General features: G+C 37.0%; 1 protein-coding gene across 4 annotated transcripts in view; it reads left to right on the top strand.

The window, feature by feature from the left end:
* LOC131432624 (protein PALS1) overlaps positions 1 to 25845 on the top strand; it is a 94863-nt gene that overhangs the window by 50213 nt on the left and 18805 nt on the right. For 2 of the 4 annotated variants that reach the window (XM_058599011.1, XM_058599012.1), the window contains 2 exons: positions 23356 to 23486; positions 23552 to 24114. In XM_058599011.1, coding sequence (XP_058454994.1) covers positions 23356 to 23486; positions 23552 to 24114 — 694 coding nt within the window. The remainder of the gene's footprint in view (positions 1 to 23355; positions 23487 to 23551; positions 24115 to 25845) is intronic. The other 2 variants (XM_058599013.1, XM_058599015.1) reach the window with 1 other exon arrangement.

Here is a 25845-nt window from a genome sequence, read left to right as displayed (position 1 = left end):
AACTTTTATACTAAGCCTTGGCTGACTTTTAGATTTCATTGCTTTTGCCTGGAAGAGTTGAGTTTTTACGTTTTTTTATATATATATATATATATAAAAATAGGTATAGAATTCGCTCAAACTTTCGAAAAATTCGAGGGCCGAATGTCATATACCAATCGATTCAGCTCGACGAACTGAGCAAATTTCCGTGTGTGTGTGTGTGTGTGTGTGTGTGTGTGTGTGTGTGTGTGTGTGTGTGTGTGTGTGTGTGTGTGTGTGTGTGTGTGTGTGTGTGTGTGTGTCTGTATGTGTGTTGTCAACTAAGAGGTCGAGATCTCAGAGATGGCTGGACCGATTTTGATCAAATGCTGCATGGCAAAGAAATGCTTGGGAGCAACGTAAAACACGATTTTTATACTGTTGCATACAATTGTTTCTTGTTTCTAAGTACCAAAAAGACTGTGTACAGCATCCTTTTTCATGACATTTTACCTCGGACCGATTTTAGCACGGTTCGTTTTTGGCAACATAATCGTTCGAATATGACATATATAAATCAGATGATGGCATCATTTTCGAGTTGAAAGCAATTCCATAATTATAACATATTGTTTTAAACTACTTAGAGCAATAAATGCTGGTAGAACATAACACTCATATACCATTCGAATCAGTTCGTCGAGATCAGCTAATTCGTGTGGGATAATAATTTCAAAATAAATAATTTTACTCAATTTTTTTCGGAGATGACTCAACCGTTTTCTACAAACTCAGATCCATATGAAAAGTCGTATGCTTCCAAACAAGGTTCCTGAATTATGTTTGGTTCCAATCTCTGGTTCCGGAACTACAGGATGATATGTGAAACGAAATTAAAACTGTGTAACTGATTTTTCTCGTAGATGGCTGAACCGATCTAAGATTCAAATGAAATCTAAGAATCATCTAAGATTTAAATGAAAAGTTTTAATATTCTATAAAACATCTTGCTTTTCAGTAAGATCCAACTTCCGGTGTTGGGGATACAGGGTGATTAGTATAAAAATGTCTATTTCACATAAATTAATCAGGTTTATCGGGTTAGCATATTTAGATAGTCGATAACCAAATAAACTTATTTCAGTTTTAGTGTTATTCAGTTTTCGATTGGGAAGGCACCCAAAAATTTAATTCATACTACGATTTCTCAAAGATGTTTACACTGATTTTCAAACATTTTGAAACAAATGTAAACTATACAGCTACTCATGTCAATTTATCTGACTTCGGTTACACCAATTTTCGAATTCCGGTTTCAGTATCGAATCGTTTCTCAAAGTTCAATCGTTTTCTCAAAAAAGCTGACTTCCGATTCTGGAATTACAGGATGATGAATTTTTATAATTCAAACCGATATGGAAGATGACAATCCCGAAAAGCTTCAAAGTTGGAATCAAAACTATTGCAATTTATTTGTCAAGTCAATTCATGGCCATACGAATCGGTTTGGGTTATGCTGGTTCCTTAATACCGGCTCTGGAAGTACTTTAAATTACCGTAAACTCTAAAGTGGAACTTACTTCGACATATCATGGAATGTTTAATCGATTGCCCCACTTTTAGATTCAAATTCGATCCGATTTACAGTTTCGACATTACAAAGTAAAGAGTGATTAAAATCTCAAATTGTCGCTTAAAACGACATGCGGATTGATAAAAAAAAAGGTATCATCTCACTGCTAGGAAGATTAATCACGTTTTTAATATCAGATTCAACATTAAAATACGCACATACTACAAATAAATAAGTTCATTTCGAGATATTTACAGTTAATTTGGAATTAAAATTTTTAAACATGTTTCAATAGAAAAAAAGAAAGTGAAAAAGACACATTTGATTACGCTTTCATAAGAATGCGAATCATATGAGTCTATCAATTAACCCTTGAATAAAAACTAGTAGGTTGAGCATTAACTGACAAAGACCTACCGATTGAAAGAGTTTCGGAGTTTTGGAGACTTGGAATTCCATAAGAACTGATTCAAATGGTATATAATAATAGGACTCTCGGGCTTCTGTTTGAAAGTCCTACAAAAAAATTTATTCAGATGGTATCAACATATTATTTATGTGTAATCTTTTACTACTTCAGGGCAATGAAAAATATTCGAGAAAAATTAGATTAGTGAACGAAATTCAGAAGTGTTTCTTATTCCAAGAAATGACTGCCGTCGAAAACTGTTGAATACCATCTGTTAACAATAGTTAAGCAATTCGATAACGGGGCTAACCAAGTTTATTAGAATGTTTACAATTACTAAATAAAGGTCTTGCAGATCTTCTCACTTATCAATGACACCCAAATTCCCCTACAATTCCTCGCACCTTTACGTTACTTTGAAATGTATTTCTATATTGTTTGGTTTCCACATCAAATTGCTTTTTACCTTTCTTTTGGCTTTTCAACCTTCTTTGTTACTGAATTCTTCGAAGAATCTATTTTTCGTAGGATGAGGTGTTCATAGAAGGCAGGTTCTCGTACCTCTCGTTCCCTACTTCTTCCACATTTCCCAAGCGAGTCCAACACTACATCCTTATATCAGTTGGTTTCCCAGCGGCTCTCAGTTTACCACACATACGGCCAGCCAACTGCTGGCTTAAAATGCAAACAGCTAAAAAATACCATTCGGTCGAATGGTTTAAGGTTTCTTTTCTGCCTCGCTGAGCGTCTTCCTCGCCTGGCTAAGGCAGGTACATTTTTCCATCAGACTTGCTCCTCAGTCTTGCAAGAAGAATGAAAGTGAACGGTTGAATTTCTTCATGAACGTGTTTACGCTCGTTCGGTTAATTTTTATTTTTTTCGTGTGTATTTTTCCTTCGTAACATAAGTTTTTGCAGTAACTGTTATGTGTTTTGCCCTTGCGCAGTAATTGGTTTCTGGTTACAATATTATCGATCACGTTTGATAGGCAATCGTACAATGCCGAGTGCGTTGGTGGTGATCGTCGATGTGTTTTGTGAGTGATCAAGTGCCATAAAGCCAATACCAACAATCGTATAGTGCTCTTCTTACGCCTCTATTGTTTACTGAAGGGTTTACTTCCCAGTGTCATGTGCAGCAAAACAAACGTGTTGACACTATCGAATTTCGGCGACAGTCCGGAATGCTGCATGTATTCTTTGGTACAGTAAATGCAGTCTTACATCAACGTTTGCACAATTTCTTGTCGGTAACATGCATAGATAATGCCTGCATTGCTCTATACGCAATTCGAAACCTAGCAACGGTCGTATGCAATCTCAGCAACGGAATTTATGGCGTTTTCGTTTTTAATTTGCACTACACCGGTGTAGCGAAAACTGCACTGAAACCGTTCGTTTTTACCAATTGCACTACACCAGTGCTACACTTTTTCTGCATCGATACCACTGGTGTAGCACTCATCAAAAGTTTGGTGTAGCTCTGTGCAATGGAATCATGTATTGTAGTCAATGGTTACTGTTTATGTTTTCGTCATTTTTGTTCGTTTATTCATGCCTCAGTGTAGCACTGCACCGGTGCAGTGCAAATTAAAAACGAAAACGCCATTAGTCATGCTAGAATAAAAGAATGACACTAGTATGTAGTTTTACTTCAAAAACATTCTATTGTTGCGACTTTTGTGAACCGATCAACTACTTTAATACAAGCTGTTCATGTTGTTGGAATTCCATATTCAATCGTTTCTGGTCACTTAATCCAGTTATTTTTTATTTTGTAGCAATCACTATCAGAAACTAGCACAGTTCTTCCTAGCTAAACCTGTTACGCTCCGTACATTCTCTAATTGAAAACAATGGCTTACGAATTAGTTAGAAAGGCTTCGCACTGTCGAGCGAACCGTTCAAATGGGCACCACCCTAATTAGCAGCGAAATGCTGCCGCCATCCATAAAGGCATAACAGCAAGGCCGACATGTTCCAAGTGCTGCGGACGACCACTGAGCAAGCATAGAGAACCGACCGGCAGACCGTACGAGATATGCGCGATGATGGTGTAACTTGATACGGGCTAGTATGCTCAAATATACACAAAAATTTATTATGGAATTAGTGAAACAGAACACAAAACAAACTATTTAGCGGAATCACTTTGCCATGAGTTCCAGTGGTTCGCATGTTTTTGTTCACAATTTATAGTATCCACGCTAGGTTGCATGTACGATTCGTGCATACCAATCGCATCATTGAACGCAAACCACTTTTTTTTGGATGGCGTTCATGATTTTAGACAGTAGCCTCGAATATTGACGCAACGCAGTGGCGTGTTCAACAGTGCCTTCAAACTTTTGTTCTAACCTGTTTCTCCTAAACGGATAAAAAATACTGATTGACTTTCAAAACAAATTCCATAAGCTAATGTTATCTCGCTTAGAAATCTTTTTTTTAATTGTGCAATAATTGCGCAATATCATACTTGAACCAAATATAAGATTTGTTTTTATCGATGATAAATTGTTTTATATAATAATAATAATATTCCCGAGTCAGCTATGCAGCGTATCAGGTAGTGATCTCGCATGTCAGATTGTTCGAGCCCCAACTTTAAAGGATTCCTAGTATCAGTAGAATCGTAGCTTCAGTGCCACTTTCTCTCTTTTTATCTGTTCTTATTCTAACCTGACCGAAAGGCCTTAACCGTACTGAATATTGTAGGACTTGATCAGAAGTTTATCTTTCAGAATCGGACAGAGAATTCGATCCGATACTTCGTCAATTTAGTGGCACTACGTAGTGGTTATTTCTTAAGGCGTCCTTTGACGATATTCACCAATACAGGCATCAAATACAATATTGTATTTGTAATGTCTAATTATGGTAGTTCCGATGTACAGGTATCTTTTGACTGTACAGTACACAAAACATCTGCTCATACGTAAATCAGACAGATCCCGAGCTATGTCCTTCTGCTGTTTTCCAGCTTGAATCAAGGTTTCCAAAGTATTACATTTCTGTTCGTGATGCATTTTTCCGGGGATACCATTCGATTACACAAGCATCCACTCCCAAGTAACATTTTTAATATTAATAAATAATTGTAGCTGTCTTCAATGCTACATAATAAATCTTGCAATAAAACTTTAAACTCCACGAAAGCCTACTGAGAACCTCTATAAGAGCATGTTCCTACCAAGTGGACCATTCTTCATATGGTTTATAAAGCAAAGTGAAGAATTAGCATAAACCTGCATTAAAACTCCAAATTCAAGAAAATTTTGAAACCAGCTTTACGATCAACATTTAATTTATTCGGAAGGAATGAATTCCGCAATGAAGAAATTGTCGTTTTGATAATATTTTTCATGGCTATGTGTGTGTCATCTCTGCTTTGAATGCAACCAGTAAGAATATATTAGATTTTATTTACAAGTTCTAGGTTTTTTTTCGAACTTTAAAATTTCATGCGCTTTTATTTTTATCGTGAATGTTTGGATAAAAATAAGAATTATAACTAATCGCCTTGATATAAATGCGGTTTTTGCGAAAATCTCCATGATTTTTGAAAATTATTTTTTGTGATTCTTCGTCATTTGTGTATAAAACTATTTCGTGGCATTAAAACTTGTGTTTACGCTCTGAAAATGAATCATTAATGCCCATCATTTTTATTCGTTTTTGCATTTCGAAGTATATTTGATGTCAATAAATGCTACGGTATAGGACATCATAATGGCGGCCATTAAATTTTCTTTAATGCAAATTACGCTTAACCCAAGAAGCAATAAATCAAATAGACACAACAAATGTGTCATAAATGTACTTTAGAACCCTCAAATTTGCTCTGAGTGAAACTGTCATCCAATGAACACGCACACACACAAAACTAGATTTATGAAAGAATTTAACTGACAATAATGTTTTAAAGAAAATGTTTGAAAGAAATATTAAGAGTGTTTGCATGGTTTTATTCTAGTACACATTGTTTTATTTTTAGTCCAGTTGTTAGCCTGGGTAAAAAGTTTTATAGAAGCTTTAAAAACTATGATATTACTTGTCAAAAAAGACATTTATTATAGTCGTCATAAAACAGGTAGTGTTTGAAAAATCAATTACAAAACTCCTATAAATTACAATCAAAACCATTAGGCATTCGAATTGTTACTTGGGACTGACAACCCAGACGCAATGAAAATAAAGCGACGAGGGGTCGTCTAATATAACATAGTTTTGCATGCAACATAATAATGACTCTTGATTTAACAAAGCTTTTCAATTACTGGACCCTGTTGATCAGTGGCGTATCTAAGAGGGGGCTAACTAATTCAATGATGGGGCGGAAAATTAAATTTCATCCCCGGTGCAAATTTACCTCGGTACACAGCTAAAAAAGCATTGTAACAATCTCAATGTGATTATCAATTGATGTGAAAAAAAATTAGACGTACTGCAAATGCAATGCAATAATTATCTGTTTTCAAAAAAGTTGCAGCCAATTAACATATTATCACTTCGAAACAACGAATTGAGTACATTACATCACCTTAACTGAATGCTGTATATGATTCTGATATAAAATTATGCATTTTTTCGTGTAATATTACAACATTTAGAACGACACCGAGATTGTTGTGATATTACCTACATCGTAATCGCTGCACATCAGTGGTAAGTAGTGATGTGCAGCAATTGCAGCAAATGTTTTGGTGTAGTTCTAAAGGTTGTAATATTATACGAAAAGATTCATAATTTCCCATCAGAATCGCCCATGTATTCAGTCAAGCTGATGTAATCTACTCAATACGTTGTTTCAATGTAATAACGTGTGATTTATTTGCAATATTTCTCGAAAACAGAAAACTATTGCATTTGATGTTTAGTGCGTCTAAATTTTTTTCCCATCGCTTGATAATCACATTGAGAATGTTACAATTCTTTTTTTGCTGTGTAGATCACTGCTGTTGATATATTTTATGGAATTAGCAAAGGATAAAATTTCAAGCTCATTATCTTTTATGGAATTGAAATGAGGGTTTCTTTGCACACGGTCGTTAAAGATTGAAAAATAAACATACTAGAATATGTACATTCTACTTTAGAAACAAATATGAATAAGTATTTCTAAATTTATGATGACTTTTCTATGCAACTTTAAACTTCGAGAAAAGTTTTGATATTCTGTTGGGTGGATTGATTTTCCTTCCATTTGGTATACCAGTTCAAATACAACGGTAACTAAGCTTGCTCTAGCGTAACAGGTTCTAAATAATTGCTTCTTGGCTGGAAAGCTATCTATTTATAGGCTTGGTCAAACTGTTCATCCCGTAGTTGATATTATGCCTAAGTTGAAAAAATGTGATTTTGTCCGCGGTCTTTGTGGTGGATCAAAAGATTCAACCGGTTAGGATGACTTGTCAATTAGCACAGCGTAAAAAATTGAACTAGAAAGCATAACATTGGCAATGGACTACGTACATCGACTACTTATTTAATGTTGATCTGCAGGTTTCAAACATAGCAATGTTATACTACCAGGAGTGCTTCACAACAGAGACATGTGTGTATAAACATTGCTTCAAATAGTGAAAAATTTCACGCCTATCTGAAGCTACACTTCGATACAATGATGGAATTCCGTTTTACATAAAATCACGCCAGACACAACATAATTATTTTGATTGTATCGCAAAAGCCTTTCCAAATAACATGCAAAATTTTAAATATGTTTTATATTTGAAGAAGTTTCAATAAAAGCGGAATTTCCAGGTTGGCGTTGTGTATCTCCTGGTCAACTTCTACATTATGTTTGATCGATGGCGTATGGCCAGACTGCAACCGGTTCTCGATTCGCAGTATAATACAACATTTGTTTACGTGTGCTTCTGTTGTGATTTGATGCTAACAAACCATTAAATCCTACTGTTCACTGATTAATTTCCTGACCGGACGGAGATAGTGATACGTAAAATATGTATTGTGTGTGTGTATCGAGCACAACTTTCCAATAGCTTATAATATGTGCAAACGGGGGTGTTCGATGACATTCAAAGGTTGATAAAAATCCAGACGGTTTCATCATCACACGTCAAAACGAAGTTACAGTGAAATGCGTTGCTCTTACTGCACATGGCCATCTCGGTATCCCTTTAAGTAAGAGCGGCAAATAAGTTCATTGACTTCTTATGAAGCTCTCGACAGTCAATTAAAATCGCTAATGTTTTCTCTAGTAAACCATTAGATTACGAAGCTACGGCGGAATAGTAATATAAATATTGATTTGCGTGAATAATTACTTTCATAATTTGTTACACTGAAAAAAGAAGAAAAAATGGTGAATAAGTGTTCATAAAGAATCAGTCAAAGTCGGTGGAGTAGACACAATTTGGATACATTTTTTGCGAGGCTGTTGCTGATGGTGTATGGTGTTGCGCTGGTGGTGGAAATGATATTTACTGTGTCTGAGCGTAAAAGAAAAAGAGACTCGATAAGAAACAAGCTGCAATTGCACAAGACGCGGAAGGTCGAGGATTGCAGATAGGTACATTAAAGGAAGCCTTCGTATAAAAATACCTTTACACAACCCTGGCAACGAACGAGAAAACCTGAGTGCAGTTCAACATGAGGATTTTAAAAAAATGGTAATTTTGGACTTTTTTTTTTTTTTTTATTCAATATTATAATATAATTTTAAGGCACACTGCTTAAGCTCTAAGATGCCAAGGATATTTACTAATCTTAATTACGACTATATTAAAACTAGAATAGTATCATTATGTAATGCCGGTGAATTGGATATTGCATGAGGGTCTTCCATATGGCGTTTGCAAATATCCATGTTGGCCGCATCCTTCGGTCCGTGTGGGTCCGCGGGAAACACCCCCAGGCTACGAAGGTCTGGCGGGTGGCCCGCATGCTGGTTTTCGACTGGAGCGGTCTTCCCTGGACGATGATGGTGATGTTACGGAAGAGATGAAGAAAAAAAAAAGTAAATATTGTGGAAACGGGGTAAAACAGGGGATGTGGGGACAAAATGTCTGAAAACGATAGAGATCTAATTAGTTGCCATCGAGATGGTGAAGAGACAGGGAAGGGGGAACGAAAAAGTTAGTGACAAAAAAAAGATCTTGTTAGTTCCAATGAAGATGGTGGACAGGGACGGGGATCGAGAGAATCGGGCGGATGTTAGTGTCGAACCTGTAGGTGGAGTTTATACTTTCTGAACGAGGATAAACACATTACACTTGTATATCAATGTGTTTAAGGTACTGGTATATGAGAAGCATATATGAACTATCCCGACTCGCCAACACATCCCGAACCGGAACCTCAGGCGGTCTACCTCGGGCCCTAAGGGATTCCAGTAGCTTCGACCTGGCGTCACGATACTCTACGCACGACCACACGACATGCTCGATGTCCTGATAACCGTCGCCACAGGTGCAGAGACCGCTCTCCGCAAGCCCAACACGCCGGAGATGTGCGTTGAAGGTGTAGTGATTTGACATGAGCCGCGACATAACACGAATGAAATCGCGACTCACGTTCATCCCCCTGAACCAAGGTTTCGTCGATACCCTAGGGATAATGGAATGTAGCCATCGTCCCAGTTCGCCATTGCTCCATGAAGTTTGCCAACTTTCGAGAGTTTTCTGACGAGAGATACTGAAAAATTCATTGAAGCAGATTGGTCTTTCATAAATATCACCTTCCAATGCGCCCACTTTAGCCAATGAGTCTGCCTTTTCATTGCCCGGAATGGAACAATGCGAAGGGACCCAGACTAACGATATTAAATAAGACCGTTCAGATAAAGTTCTCAAATGTTCCCGTATTTTCCCCAGGAAATATGGGGGATACTTTCCTGGCTTCATTGCCCGGAGAGCTTCTATTGAGCTTAGACTGTCCGTAACAATGAAATAATGGTCTTTGGGCAAGGTTTCAATGATCTCGAGGGTGTACTGAATAGCAGCTAATTCTGCGACGTAAACTGAAGCCGGATCACTGAGTTTGTAAGAAGCGGTGATGTTTTGATTGAAGATGCCGAAGCCTGTGGACCTGTCGATGTTTGATCCGTCAGTGTAAAACACCTTTTCACAGTTGACTGTTCTAAATTTATTATAGAAAATATTTGGGGCCACTTGAGGGCGCACGTGATCCGGAATTCCATGAATTTCTTCTCTCATGGATGTGTCGAATAACACAGTAGAATCAGAAGTATCCAAGAAATGAGCACGGTTGGAAACAAACGAAGAAGGATTAATATTCTGAGCCATGTAATCAAAATACAAGGACATAAAACGGGTTTGAGAGTTAAGCTCAACTAACCTTTCGAAGTTTTCAATCACCATCGGATTCAAGATATCGCATCGGATTAGCAATCGATATGAGAGATCCCAGAATCGGTTTTTCAACGGTAATACGCCCGCGAGCACTTCGAGACTCATCGTATGAGTCGACTGCATGCAACCTAAGGCAATACGCAAACAACGATACTGAATTCTTTCCAGTTTAATGAAATGGGTGTTCGCGGCGGATCGGAAGCAGAAGCATCCATATTCCATTACGGACAATATCGTTGTTTGGTAAAGCCTGATCAGGTCTCCTGGGTGGGCACCCCACCAAGTTCCGGTTATTGTGCGAAGAAAATTGATTCTCTGCTGGCATTTTTGTTTCAGATACCTAATGTGACATCCCCAGTTGCCTTTGGAATCGAACCAGACCCCGAGATATTTAAATGTGAAGACCTGAGCTATGGTTTCACCCCCTAGTTGAAGCTGTAGTTGTGCTGGTTCTCGCTTCCTTGAAAATACAACCAGCTCAGTTTTCTCCGTAGAGAACTCGATACCCATTTGAAGAGCCCATGTCGACAAGTTGTCGAGGGTATCTTGCAATGGTCCTTGGAGATCGGCAGCTTTGGGTCCTATAATAGACACAACGCTGTCGTCGGCAAGTTGTCTTAGCGTGCAAGATGTGTTGATACATTCATCAATGTTGTTTACGTAAAAGTTGTATAAAAGGGGGCTTAAGCATGAGCCCTGAGGAAGACCCATGTAACTGAATCGTATTGTCGACAAATCACCATGCGCGAAATACATGTATTTCTCGGACAACAGATTATACAAAAAGTTATTCAAAATTGGTGAAAGACCTTGCTGATGCAGCTTCTCAGATAGGATGTTTATGGAAACTGAATCAAAAGCCCCCTTGATGTCTAGGAAAACTGACGCCATTTGTTCTTTACGAGCAAATGCCATTTGAATTTCGGTTGAGAGCAACGCAAGACAATCGTTCGTTCCTTTGCCCCTGCGGAAGCCGAATTGTGTATCTGAAAGTAAGCCATTAGTCTCGACCCAATTGTCTAGACGAAACAGAATCATTTTTTCGAACAATTTCCGGATACAGGAAAGCATAGCAATCGGCCGATACGAATTGTGATCGGAGGCTGGTTTCCCTGGTTTTTGAATGGCGATAACTCTTACTTGTCTCCAGTCATGTGGGACAATATTATCCTCAAGAAGCCTATTGAATAAATTCAATAAGCGCCTTTTGGCAGAGTCAGGCAAATTTTTCAACAAGTTGAATTTGATTTTGTCTAACCCCGGAGCTTTATTGTTACACGATAAAAGCGCAAGTGAGAACTCGACCATCGAAAAAGGTGTTTCGTTTCTGTTAGATGAGGCGACGCGCATGATCGTCTGTTCCGGAGCAGAGTCAGGACATACTTTTTTAGCGAAATCGAATATCCAGCGGTTAGAATATTCCTCGCTTTCGTTCGTGGTGTTTTTGTTGCGCATTCGTCGGGCTGTGTTCCAAAGAGTACTCATTGATGTTTCTCTCGATAATCCGTCTACGAATCGACGCCAATAACCGCTTTTCTTCGCTTTAATCAAGCTTTTCATCTTAGCGTCTAATGCCGCGTAGTTTCTAAAATTATCAGGTGTTCCGTTTTTCCTAAACTCGATAAATGATGAAGTTCTCTCCGCGTTTAATTCCGAGCACTCTTTGTCCCACCACGGGTTGGGAGGACGGATGTTAGTTTTCGCGCCGGGTACACGTTTCGTCTGAGCTTGAATCGCGGTGTCGAGAATCAAGCCAGCCAAAAACGTGTACTCTTCCTCCGGAGGAAGTTCTTGTGTTGTTTCTAGTTTCTCAGATATCGAATTTGTGTAGCATTTCCAATCAATATTTCGTGTGAGGTCATACGAAACATTGATTGTCTCCGATGGTCTTAATCCGGTGGCGATTGAAATTACGATAGGCAGATGATCGCTACCGTGGGGATCAGGGATTACCTTCCACGTGCAATTCAACCGTAGCGATGTCGAGCAAAGGGATAAGTCTAGCGCACTTGGTCTTGCTGGTGGTGCAGGAATTCGTGTCATTTCTCCCGTATTCAAGATTGTCATATTGAAGTTGTCGCAGATATCATGGATCATAGTTGATCTGTTATCATCGTGAAGACAGCCCCATCCCGTACCGTGTGAGTTAAAGTCTCCTAAAACCAACGTCGGTGCAGGAAGGAGCTCTACGATATCACTGAGCCACCGATGCCCAACCGAGGCTCTTGGGGGAATGTAGACGGAAGCAATGCAAAGGTCCTTACCTTTGATTGTAACATGACATGCGACAACTTCAATACCTGGTATCGAGGGGAGCTTAATGCGATAGAAAGAATAGCACTTTTTGATCCCTAAAAGTACTCCTCCATAGGGATCATCTCGATCCAGACGAATAATGTTAAAATCGTGGAAGTTTAAGGGTATTTCAGAAGTTAGCCAAGTTTCGCACAATGCAAATGCGTCACATTTCAGATTATTTACTAGAAATTTGAAAGGATCTATTTTTGGGATGATACTTCTACAATTCCACTGTATAACAGTGATTGTATCCGTGACCTCGGTGGGTGACTTAGCCATCGAAGGATACGATCGCTGAAAGAAGGGGCCATTTTGCAGTCAACTGCTTCAAGAATGTTTTAACTGTAGGAATAAAAGCCATTATCAGGCTTTTAAGAGGTTCAGAAATATTGAAAGTAGACATGATCCAGTCCACAATATCAGAGAATTTAACAAACCCAGTATTTGGTAAATTCTCTGACTGATCTTTAGGGACTTTCGGGGGTTTTGAAGTCCCAGGAAGTGATGGAAATTCTTGCTCGGAATTTAATTTTCCAAGGCCTGGAGCTTTTTTCTCTGGTTTTTTGCCATCACTACCAGTTGTTGTAATTTTTCGAGACCCATCAGAGGACATCTTCGAACCCTTACTAGGGAGCTTTTGAGAGGATTTATTTCTTCTCTTTCTAATTGATGAGCTATGAGGGACAGCCGAAGATGTACCTTCGAGGGGGTCATCATATTCGCTCTCGTCAGTTGACAAGTAAGCGTAAGGATTTTCGGTAGGTGGCGTAGCACATTTCAACATTTCCGCAAATGAGCGTTTGGAATGTTGCTTGAGTGAACGCTTCATTTTATCCTTACGCAATTTATACACGGGACAATCAGAGAGGTCATGCGGCCCCTCCTTACAGTAGAGACACTTTTCATTGTCTCCACTGCAGGAGTTATCCGCATGACTCCCTCCACACTTTATACACCGGGATTTATTGCAACAATGGGATGCTGTATGTCCCAATTGTTTGCAATTGGTGCAGTTCATGACCCGCGGTACATAAAGACGAACAGGTAAACGAACTCGGTCCAGGAGGACGTAATTAGGCAAAGCCGAGCCAGCGAAAGTCACCCGATACGAGTCTGATGGGATATAGGACTTAGTCCCATCCTCAGCGGTCGATACTGAACGCAATTGCTTGCAGTCCAGTATCTTAACGTTCTTGAGTAGGGGGTTTTTAAATCCGCCTGCCCCATGCTTAAGAACGTCCTCGCAAGTCAGACTCGGATCGGTGATCACGCCGTCTATCTCGACTTCGCGAGCTGGTACGTATACGCGATACTCCCGCGTGAAATTCTCACTTTGAACGATCTCATTAGCCTGTTTTGCACTGGCTAACAAGACCCTAAGCTTGTCCGGGCGTACTTTTTCAATTTTTTGTACAGTATTGTATCGCGAGGACAGGTCATTAGAAAGTTTTAGAAGGTTCAATTTTTTACCATTCGCTTTGGTCCGGATGTAAACCGCATACGGTCCGGCCGAGAGTGCAAGCCCATCGGGATAGCTTCTAATGCGCGATTTATTGCCATCTGAAGCATCCATCTGATCATCAAGGGGAAGGTCAGGCAATTTGATATCGCCTGTCATGTCACGGACTTGTGTCCGTGCGGTCAGATTCGGGGTGCAATTGAAGTGGTATTAAACAACAGAGAAAATAAAGTTTTACTTAGCTTAAGCTCCAAAACGGTGAACGGCTGCCAATACCCAGTCCGAGGCAATGGGTAAATATTCCTTCCAGTAGAGTGCAAAAAACCTCTTTCAGGAAAAAGCACTTTTTTTTGTCTCTCACTACACTGTCCAATGAAACGTTTCTCTTTTTATCACTATATATATTTATCACTGTTTCTAATGTACAACGATATATACGCGGCGCCCAGCGCTGGCGCTGGCTAACGGTACCGCACGCAGTGCTGCTTCACACAAGCTCACAGTCGGCCTTGAGAACGGATTAATTCGAATTATCACTGATGCAAACAATAGAATACGGAATGACCTTGATAACGGAATAAAACAATTCACCACGCGATTGGAGAAAGCCGAATTTACGTCCGATCGATCCGATAGTCACGGCACGAATGAATTTTGGACTTTAATATGTTTTTGTTTCATTGTGTTTTAATCGATGTCATCTGCGTCTGTAACACAACAAGATTATTTGTGATATGACTGAAAAAATGTTGAATAGTTTCAGCTTCAATAAATAAAGAATTTTTTTTATAAATTTATTAATGGTAATCAACCAGGTTTGTTGACTTTTGCAGAGCTAGTTTGAAAGGTCTTCAATCTTCTAGATAAATTTTCATGAAATTCTCTAAAAAATAATTATACACGGTTGTACGTACTGTTCGTGTGGATTTGAAACTATCGAAAACAAGTTATCGTATCGTTTTTCTAAATGTTTGAAAAAAAAAACATCTAATTATGCTTATCGAAAATGTTAAAACTTTTGTTCTTAGTGTAAATACTCTCTGAATATTAAACCACGGTACCAAAAAAATTTTCATTTGTGTTCAAGCGTTACTTGTATCTGAAAAACTGTCACAATTATTACACAGTTCTCATTTAGTTGTTTCTCACCTTCTGAACCTACACACTTAAAACTGATTCCCGAGCTTGGCATAACAAAACTCTGAATCAGACCAAGATCAAATCAGCAAATCGAAATTTTACTGATTGCTCAGTGACTCACAGACCTTTTGTGGGATTCGTGAAAAAATAATTTGAATATTCCGGTACAGCGTACCTTGTTGTCGAAGTTTGACACATTAATTATCAGAACTTGTCAGCCAATAACAAATACACGCAAATGCGTTTGCCGAAATTTAGAACAGCATGTTACCGAAATTCGGAGAGACACTTGTCATCTAACACCGTCCCCTTTTGTCATGGGACTGAATAATATACAAATTGCTTGATAGGTAAATATTAAATTTGTCCAATAAGTGACACTAAAAACTTAAAGCTTCTATTCATACTCTACTTATTTCAAGAATAGTCCTTGAGGAATACTAAAAACAAACGTTTTTAGCCGTGTAATTTTTATTTGCTTCCCTTTTTGCATATTTAATTGAATTGGAACTTATTGAAACACTCTCCTAAAACTTTAGTTTTTCTGTCAATTATTTCATAAAAGAATAGAGCAAAGCTCTTTTCACGCTCAGCTTCTGATAACTTAACAATTTATGATTCATTTTGAGTGTTTAACATGATATTTAACAAATTAGCCACATATTTGTGATATTCATAAATTTACTATTCTGTTTTGATTTGGAATTAGATGACCAATCAAAACCATCCTTTTCAGCTGATATGTCTCTGCACGCTATTTTATGAAATCACCATCATATATACATAAATAATTTACCGCTATTAATAATCGAACTAAAATTGACTGAGTTTAAAACCTGGCCACTTTCTTGACTTGTTGTGATCACTTTTCTGACTCTTGTGTAGAAAACACTTTCTGAAAAAACGAAAATGTCGGTGAGTTTCTCTACATTCATTTTTTTCATTTACTAAACTCCAAACATTTTTTTATGGTAAATATCACTTTTTTGGCGGTACACTTCTGAAGATAAACAGATAATAGGGATAAAAAGCAACAACTGTTAAATTTCTCATATTTGCAATGACACATGTCAATCAAATCTGCAATCAACCGGGTTAATCCCACTAGTGTAGATGTTGTTTTATTGTTTTAAGCAATTATTATTTATTAATTTTATGGATTTTGTGTTTGAAGTGTCCTAATCAAGTTATCTAAAAACAATTAAAAATTAAAATGAAATTTATATTCGTAAGTTTAAGCTTGTGCGAGCTATTGCAGAAAACACTATTGAAGTTGGCCGTTCAAGCAGTTCGTACATTTTGGATTTCTTTATTATTTAGTTTTATAACATCCCGATTATGCACAAAAGGATATTTTATTTTTATTAAAAGATAATTTTCGGAGTAAACTTACAATAACCTACGGCACTTGTGGAACCGAGCGTGGACATAATCGATGTGAGTTCGTTTGGTTGGTTTTTATCATATGTTTTTCTCCGTGCTAAGCATGAATTTGAAGAAAACCATTGATTCATTTTACATCGTAACTTTATACTCCCGTTCATTTTTTTTTCCTCTGTGTATTCCATGCCGGGATTGAAGAATTGAAAATCACTAGAATAAACAAACATCCACTGAGCGACCAACCCGAAGAAAGCCACGATGGTAAAAGGAAGGATAATACAGAAAAAAAACCGGAAAACGTGGTGGGAGCATCAAAGAGATCCTGATTCAACGTCAGCTATATTACAGCATGAAAAAGAATAATAGAAAGGAATGCCTTTCAGAGCATATTGTAAAATTCGTGGGAAATGTGAACTAGACACACAGAGAATTTCGAGTGGCCTTGACAACATTTTTTAGAAACCCTGCACATTCTTCTAATCTAAAAACAAAATGTTTAAAAAGCAGAAATAATCGATGGAACAGAGGTTTGATTTGAATTTTGTAATACCCTAAAATCTGTTGTTTAAATTTAGCTTCTATATACATTTATTTGACAATCTTGCATACATTTGTTTGACAATCTTGCAAAGCAGACTAACAAAACAGTGTAAATATCTGCAAACCTTAGAAAGACTGCGGTTTATATTAATTAATTAATTAATTTTATTTGTAACAAAACAAGTAGTGCTCACCTTTTCTGAATTTTAATATTCATGGTGCCTTGAACCAAAACAAAAACCTCTAATAATATAAAAGAAATCATTTCCTAAAGATATAACTTTTCATGTCTATAACATTGTTTTATAAGTATTCTAAAATAATCCAAAATTGTACAGTCCAAAACTTTGTAACAAACATTTACATTCAAGAATTATGAAGTTCAAGTTTATACGTTAGTTAGGCCCAGTGAATCGGAAAAACTCACCAACTTTGATTTATTGATACTACTGGATGACATAACGTGAAAAGAAAACTTTTTTTTTGCGTATGTCTAATTTTTGAAACGTTTCGATCACTTTACGCCACATACATTGGAGTAAATACACATTTTTATACTATACATTCAAAAATTTCCTAACGTTGTCAAAATCATCTTTCTTCGCTGCCATTGAATTATAAATACGTTAAACATAAAAAATGGAATAAGAAGTCTGAGAAGCAACATTGAATGAAACAGTTGTACAACCAACATCTACAAATTTGCCATACCAAATCGTGTTCCAAGAGGGAGGAATCTTCAATGCCTTTCTTATTCTTCAACACCGGATCAAACTTCAAAAAAGAAGCAAAAGATCATTTTTTCAGGAGAATTCACACAACGCATTTTACCCATTTAAACGCACATATACACTCGTAAGAAAAATGATCGACGTTTGAAATAGAGAAGAGAAAGACGCGAATGGAATACAAAATCAACCTGTATATTTTACCTGCCACTAGGTTCTCAACCTGAGTTACTTCGTCATTCCTAAGCTATTACCTTTTCTGCTTCCATCGAGGGCATGTTTGTCTCCTTATGGCTTGGGAACGTCGGTCACTGCTGACGTGCGGAGGAGTTATTTACTGCTCTACTCTGTACCCTCCTAATGCGGTGTCGCTTCAGCGAATCCCTGAATGTCAGAAAGAGACCAAAAAAGGAAATAACCATTTCAACGTCTTTTCTACTTTCATGCCATCTCTAGTCTTCGTTTCGAGCCACAAAGTCCCTCCATAGCAATATATGGTAAAATCAACAAATCCCTTAACAGGTTTTGTCTGCTCTGAACCGTAACGTGCAATGTTTTCAATTGAAGTTTACGGATTTCACTGGAACAATAGTACAACAAGGTCCGTTCGTTAATTTTTGAGGACGTTTGGAAGAGTTATTCAGTGAAGCATATCCAATATCATTGCAAATGAGCTTTGATCTACGTAAATAGTTTTTTGTGTGTTAAGTATTCGTCTCAAGATTGAATACACACACCAAAATAGAGGGTAGATTTGTTGACACAGACCCCTAAAATCGTTGAGTCTCCTGTAGTTTAGTGCAATAGTAAAAAATAAACAACGGTCTTTCATATATTTCGTACTATAAGAATAATAGAAATAGATGGTAAACAAAAGTAAACAAATCTATTTTTCTAATTCTATTTTTTTCCACTTATTCAAAACTAAGATATTGAACCAAAAATTTACGATCCTGCTGACACTGAGATTTATTTCTGGATGGGGTATGAACATGAAAGTTCCACAGTAATGCAAAAAAACTAATCTTTTGGTTAACAGTACGCGAGGAACTTTGAACAACTTGAATGTTCAGTGCAAGTTCCGCGTGAACTTTCTTGTGGCTTATAAAACACGTAGAAAATTTCAATACTTGAAATACGATACAGAACAAGTTCCGCGTTAATTTCCTCGTTGGTTATAAGTACGCATGGAACTTTTGGTAACTTGGAAATATAGTGGAAACAAGTTCTCGTAGCTTGAAAGCTTTTAATATATTTCTGGAGCTACTTATAAGCTAGTTCAGTTGCGCAGAGTTAAGGCTTTTAAATAAGTGTGGATAGTTATGTACTTTAAAAACGAGCTGCTTAGAATGTCGTTAATGCAATTCGAACACTGCTCTTAAAAATAATTCCCTTTTATCATAATTTAAGGTTATTTGGGATGACAACTGGTTTGTAGAAACACCTTCTTCCGGGTCTGAATGACCAATTACGTTGAAGGAACCGTACCTAGATATACATGGTAATTTTTACATGAATACGTCTTTCTTTACTAAAGGACACCTTCACAAGGCCATTAAAATATTCCCAAAGGATGTCATTTTTATTCGTATTCACGTCGTCCAGTTATGTCGACGACATTACCCATCCACCTTCTTTATACTGACTTCCGGTGAAGTTTACTTAAATTTCATTTCTGCATTCATTGCTTGGTACTGTATTTACAGAAAACAAAGTTTTACTTAGATAGTTATAACAATTGATATGATTTTACCCAAAATATAAATTATTCGCAAAACGGTACACATCTTTAGAGTCTAATTAAAAACGTGCTGAATACACCTAGCAGTGAGATGATACCTTTTTTATCAATCTGCATGAGTTTTTTGCATTAATATTCTTCGGTGTTTTAGTTGACATTATTTTAATGACCGTCGTTTTAAGCGGCAATTTGTGATTTTAATCACTCAATACACTGTAATGTAAAAGCTGCAAATCGGATCGAATTTGAATCTAAAAGTGAGACAATCGAATGAAAGTTTCAGTTTAGAGTGTACGTTTATTTACGGTACTTCTAGAGCTGGTATTCAGTAATCAGCATAACCCAAAACGATTCGTATGGCCAAAAAATAAATATGACGAAATTGCAATAATTTTCAGTCCAACTTTGAAGCTTTTTCGAATTGTCATCTTCTATATCGGCTTGAGTTTTAAAAACTCATCACCCTGTAATTCCAGGATCGGATAAAATTCAATAATTTTGCATGGATTTCATAAATCCTTTAATTTGAATTTTTGTTTTTGAAAATCGATTTTTTGAGAAAACAATTCGATACTGGAACCGGAATTCAAAATCAGTGTAGCCGAAATCAATTAAATTCATCTGAGGATTTGTATAGTTTACATTTGATTCAAAATGTTCGAAAATTAGTGCAGACTGACTAAAAAGCAAGATGATTTATAGAATCTTAAGACCTTTCATTTGAATCTTTGATGGATCTTAGATTGCATTTGAGTCTTAGATCGGTTCAGCCATCTATGAGAAAAATGATTTACACTATTTTAATTTCGTTTCACATATCATCCTGTAGCTCAGGAACCAGAAGTCGGATCCAGACGTAATTAAGGAACTTTGTTTGGAAGCACTTCTCGTATGAATCTGAGTTTGTAGAAAATGGTTGAGTCATCTCCGAGAAAATTGAGTGAAATTATTTTCCACACTCGCATTTGCTGATCTCGACGAACTGATTCGAATGGTATATTCGTGTTATGTTCTTCCAACAAGTAGTTTAAAACAATATAACTATGGAATTGCTGTCAACTCGAAAATTCTGCCATTCGAACGATTGTTGCAAAAAAAAACCCGGGTTGGCGGTTCAATGCATAGGACGCTGGTCTTACAAGCCAGTTGTCGTATGTTCGAGCCCCTACCTGGAAGGATTCTTAGTGTCAGTAGGATCCATAGTACTAGCCATGCAATGATTCTGTACACTAAGAATCGGCTGCGAAGTCTGTTGAAACAGAAAGGCCAAATTCCACAAAAGGAATGTAATGCCAAGACTTTGCTTTGTTGCCAAAAACGAACCGTGCTAAAATCGGTCCGAGGCAAAATGTCATGAAAAAAGATGCTGTACACAGTCTTTTTGGTACTTAGAAACAATTGTATGTAACAGTATAAAAAATCGTTTTTCAACAGTATTAAAATCGTTTTTCCAAAGCATTGCTTTGTCACAAAACTCCTACTGCTGGAATAGGGGGAAAGTCGCTTACACAAAAATATAGATATCTCCGTTAAAAATAGACGGATTTTAACAATCTATGGCTTGTTGGATAGCTATTACCGTGTGGAATCTAAGTCTAAAAACATACACTGTTTTCAAGGTCAATTGTGACAGATATTATCAAAAAACTTTGACATAAAACTTCGTATAACTCAACAAGTAAACATCCTATCACAAAACCATTTAATAGCGTTCAGGGTGACGGGAAGGCTCTTCATTTGCGACTAGTTTGATCAAAATCGATCCAGCCATCTCTGAGATCTCGACCTCTTAGTTGACAACACACATACAGACACACACACACATACACACACGGACATTTGCTCAGTTCGTCAAGCTGAATCGATTGGTATATAACACTCGGCCCTCCGGCCTCGGAACGAATTCTATACCTAAAAAGTAAAGTAAAAATACTGTGGTATACGATATCCAACCCTACAATCTATACCATAATGTTAGAACCTTTTTTAATCCGTCTTGAGCAAAGCTTTTTATTGTATCAGCACCAAAAGAGAAAATAGTTTGTAGAAAAGCTCATGAGTGAAATTGTAGAAATGGAAATTTGCGAGAAATTACCACAGAAGAGAAGCTTGAACCCGCAGCTTTTTCAATCTGAGTACAGTAAGCAACACGATCAAATGTTACATCATAGATCCGGGTCATGAAGAATTGAACTGGTAAATGCTTGTGTCTTATGGAATGATGTCATGGACCCAAGACTAATTATTGAACTGCAATGGGCTCGTACACCGGTGAAAATGTGCGATGTGTTGTGTTCAATTCGACTGAATACTTGTGCTTCACCTGCCAGCTTAATTGGCAAAACAACTTTTCCGGATAAGAAGTGTTGCTGGTTCAATCCCAGTCTCTGTGCAAATTTTCTAGTAATTTGTTATTTCTATTACTTCACTCATCGGCCTTTCTCCAGTCTGTTTCCTGGTTGATTAGGCAATTGCTATTTTTTTTAATAAATCCTGGGACCATCATCGCGATGAAATCGGAGAAGGGATATTGGCCTTCTAAACAAATCGGCCTTTAAGTAATCTGAGACAAATATGAAAATTTTTTATTCGAATGAAACAATTCCCTTCTTAGAAGTCGATGATAAAATATCCTCCACAGAAAAACGGAATAATCTCACTTTACTCTACCTATGCTACATAGTTAATTTGGACATACAAGTGTTCATTCATAATTTCACACAAAGTTATTCTATGCTGCCGCAAATTTTTGTTTTTTTTTTAAATTCAATTCAAAAGATGAGTGAAGCAAACGTGAGTTGTAAACGATTGGAAATAGGGAGAGATGTTTTGCAATCGTTTTAATAATAATCGTTGAAATAATAACAACAAAACGGAAACTTACAAATTAATTCACTAATTATACAACCAGTGAATCTTTTTAAAAGAAGGTTATATCGATTTTTGTCGGAATTAGCTTGTGTCATTACAACTTATCGTTCTATATGTGTGATGATGATAGCGCTGTACGCTTTTTCGATAGCACGTGGGGTTATTGTTTCAATAATCATCTCGTTGGAATAGTCACATTATTTTGCGGATTACTCGGCTTCTAATCAAGGAATTTAGATGAAATCCGGTGCAATTTTTTAACTTCGACTCGAGGAAACAATATCATCGATAAATGAATTAGATAAATGAGCAATACTGCTCTAACAGCGACGCATAAGTTCTAAGCGAATGCAACAGTATTCGTTTTATCCTTTGTACCAATGCATCGAACAAAGATAGAAGATCTCACGCTAAAAAATAATTTTAGCATTGCCGTTACCCCAAACAATTATAATCTGTCGAAAATTTCTAATGCAAGCAGTTTCGGTGTGAAAAACTTATCATCCATGTAAAGATATCGAAAATACTCCCTCCAGTTGTGACTAGGGTAGATATCGCTATTCTAATGAATGTATATGTTTCACACGTACTTGTCATAGATAACAGACGTACGAGTTCAATTTTCAACGTTCGTAACCATCCTTACTGATCTGTTGAATGTTAATTTCTAAGCAGCAATTTGCCAATAGAGGCGCTTCGAGTAATCCTGCAAACGCTTATGGATGCTTATGAGCTCGAACGTCTATGTTAATTCATGCGACCGTATTTCGGTCTAGATTGAAGGTCCGTTATCTGTGTACTTTTGTATACCCATCAAAAATTCAGATGAAAAATGCAGAGCAGAACCGTAGTTTTTGCTGCATTCCGCAACAATAATGAACGCAATTAACACCGCTTTGTAATCGTTCCATTCACAGGTCCCGCCGACGGTCCGGCTCCAGTATCGTTGTGTTGGGTGGTGATGATACGCTAAAACCGAGCCTGCCTATTGATGACTATCAGGAGGACTTTGAGATGTACAATATGATTTCAGCTAATCAGGATAATGGTAGGCGATTCAAGTTTGAATATTAGGTTGGCAAAGAATGCTAAAAAAATCTATTACTTTTCTAGGACCACATCGGGAGATGGCAGTAGATGTACCTGAATCATTTATAGCTCGCAACAAAACACCACCACGATATCCACCACCACGCAGCACAACACAGGTAAATCATGTTTCCAATGCAATGCCTCAAGTATCGAAACATGCAAACGGAGGTGTCTCCTTGGAGCTAGAACCTCTTGACGGCTACAGCGATAAAAATTCATCCTCGCTAGACGGTAGCAATGAGTTCTGTAAAAAAAATTCCAGCAAAGGGCCGTCCTCGCTCGGCTCTGCGTGCGAATCAATCGGCTTCGATTCGTTCAATTATATGAAAAACTCAAGAGGTTCGCTCAGTACAAGGAGCTCCTCGTCGGGTGACCTAGGCCCACCCGAGTACGATATGGGTCCGCATCGTGAGCTTCCAGTAGACGTTCCGGATAGTTTTGTTGAAGTAATTAAAGCACCACCACGCTATCCACCACCTAAAGCATTAATCATAAGAGAGGTTGTCAAAAAGAAAGAATCATCCTCATCCGACGAATCTATCGATAAACTAAAACCGCAACCACAAGCACCAATGCGAAACGAGGTATTTTCTTCATCATCCATGCATCATAATTATGTTTATTGTTTTTAGTTCTATTATTATGTATTATTACTTAGTTTATGTATTGTTTATTTTTATGTTTATGTATCATTACTGTTCCCCACTGCCACACAGCACATTCATTTCAGGCATTTTTTCACTCACATTTATCACCACCTCTTCAAGTTTCTTCTTTTAGTTGTATACAAAATGTATTAGAGTGAAACAAGACCATAATAATTTGTTTGCATTCTTTTCCTATGTTTCATGTTTCAAATGTATACACATTTCACACACGGCATACTCAAATTATTTACAGAAATGATGATTCTTAATATATATTATAACTCGAGGCAGTTATCGTTCCGTAAGTCATGATGGTCACGCTTTAACCCAACGTTCATCTCAATGCTAAATGAGATGAAGTTCATACTGCACTAAACATTCATATCTTTGTTGTTGCTATTCGAATCTGTTTTGTTTATTTAAATAAACTTTATGTGATACATGCGATACAAGTTGATTCAAACCTAACTAGCATTTGTTTACCCAACCTACATTCGTACACAAATGTAGGTGACTTTGGAAACAAAACGCGCTGCAGAATCACAAACATTAGATATGCCAGTTTGTGCTCTAAGCTTCATTTTTCTATCTCATCTTATTGTAATTGTTAGACGATGTGACAGTTTTGGAAACACATTAACTGCCATAAACTTAAGTTGAATCAGGAATGAGTCTATAAGCTTTTCCGTAAATCCGATATTAAATTTGACTTCCTTGACTCTTGACCAATAATGCTTTGGGATTGAGCATACTACAACTGAATCTTGAAATCCGCAAAGTCATTGTGCACAATAAACCACCGTCGCTCATGATCGTGGTGTTATATGGTCCAAAATTCATTGGAAAATTTTAGTTTAATTAGTCTATGAGATTACATTTCGGCTTTTAGAATAATTGACTCCGGGATAAATATCCCTCAGGGTACGGACTATAAAAAAGTTACGTTCAGTACGGACATGGTTAGCCTAACCCGGCGACTTTGATTGGGTGTATATCGAGCTGTACTTTGTCAATTTGAATAATTTTTTTTTATTTGGTGTGAAATTGTCTCAAAAATATAATAGAGTTGTCAGATTAATCATTTAACTGATTAAAAAAAAAATATAATGAAAAATGTGAACGGGTTTTGAATTTTTTTTGTAAAAAACGTTTTTTTTTTTCAAAATACTGTAACTTTTTGAAAAAAAAAATATTAACATTGTATAACTCGCATTTGAAAGGTAAAAAGTAGTTCTTACAAATGTCCGTAACGGTTTGTTGATTTATTCCAAAAACTATATTTTTTTTGAAAAATGAAAATACGCGTTTTTTCGAGTTAGCGAAAAAACGTTGTTTCGTTGATTTATGATGATAAAGGTTAAAATTAATTACTTTGAGCGTAAAAAAATTTTTTCTCAGATATTGTTGAGTAGTATCATATAAATAAATACCAAACATAATGCGTGTTCTTTAACAAAAAATTACAAGAAACAAAATTTAATGAGTTATAATTCACTACGAGCAGCAAAGATTTCGATATAAGACGTACGTTCAAGTGATTGAGATCTACTACAATACTTCGCTTACACCATGTACAACGCGTTATTTTGAGGTTAGAATCTACAAAATTAAGTAAAGAGTACGTATTCTTACTTACCTTTTTATTCCTCAGGGGCAAACAGACGAAAA

Source organism: Malaya genurostris, chromosome 2 (assembly GCF_030247185.1).
Source record: "Malaya genurostris strain Urasoe2022 chromosome 2, Malgen_1.1, whole genome shotgun sequence".
Classification (NCBI taxonomy): Eukaryota; Metazoa; Arthropoda; class Insecta; order Diptera; family Culicidae; genus Malaya; species Malaya genurostris.
The sequence above is the reverse complement of the archived record's forward strand: the minus strand, read 5'-3'. Positions and strand labels throughout refer to the sequence as shown.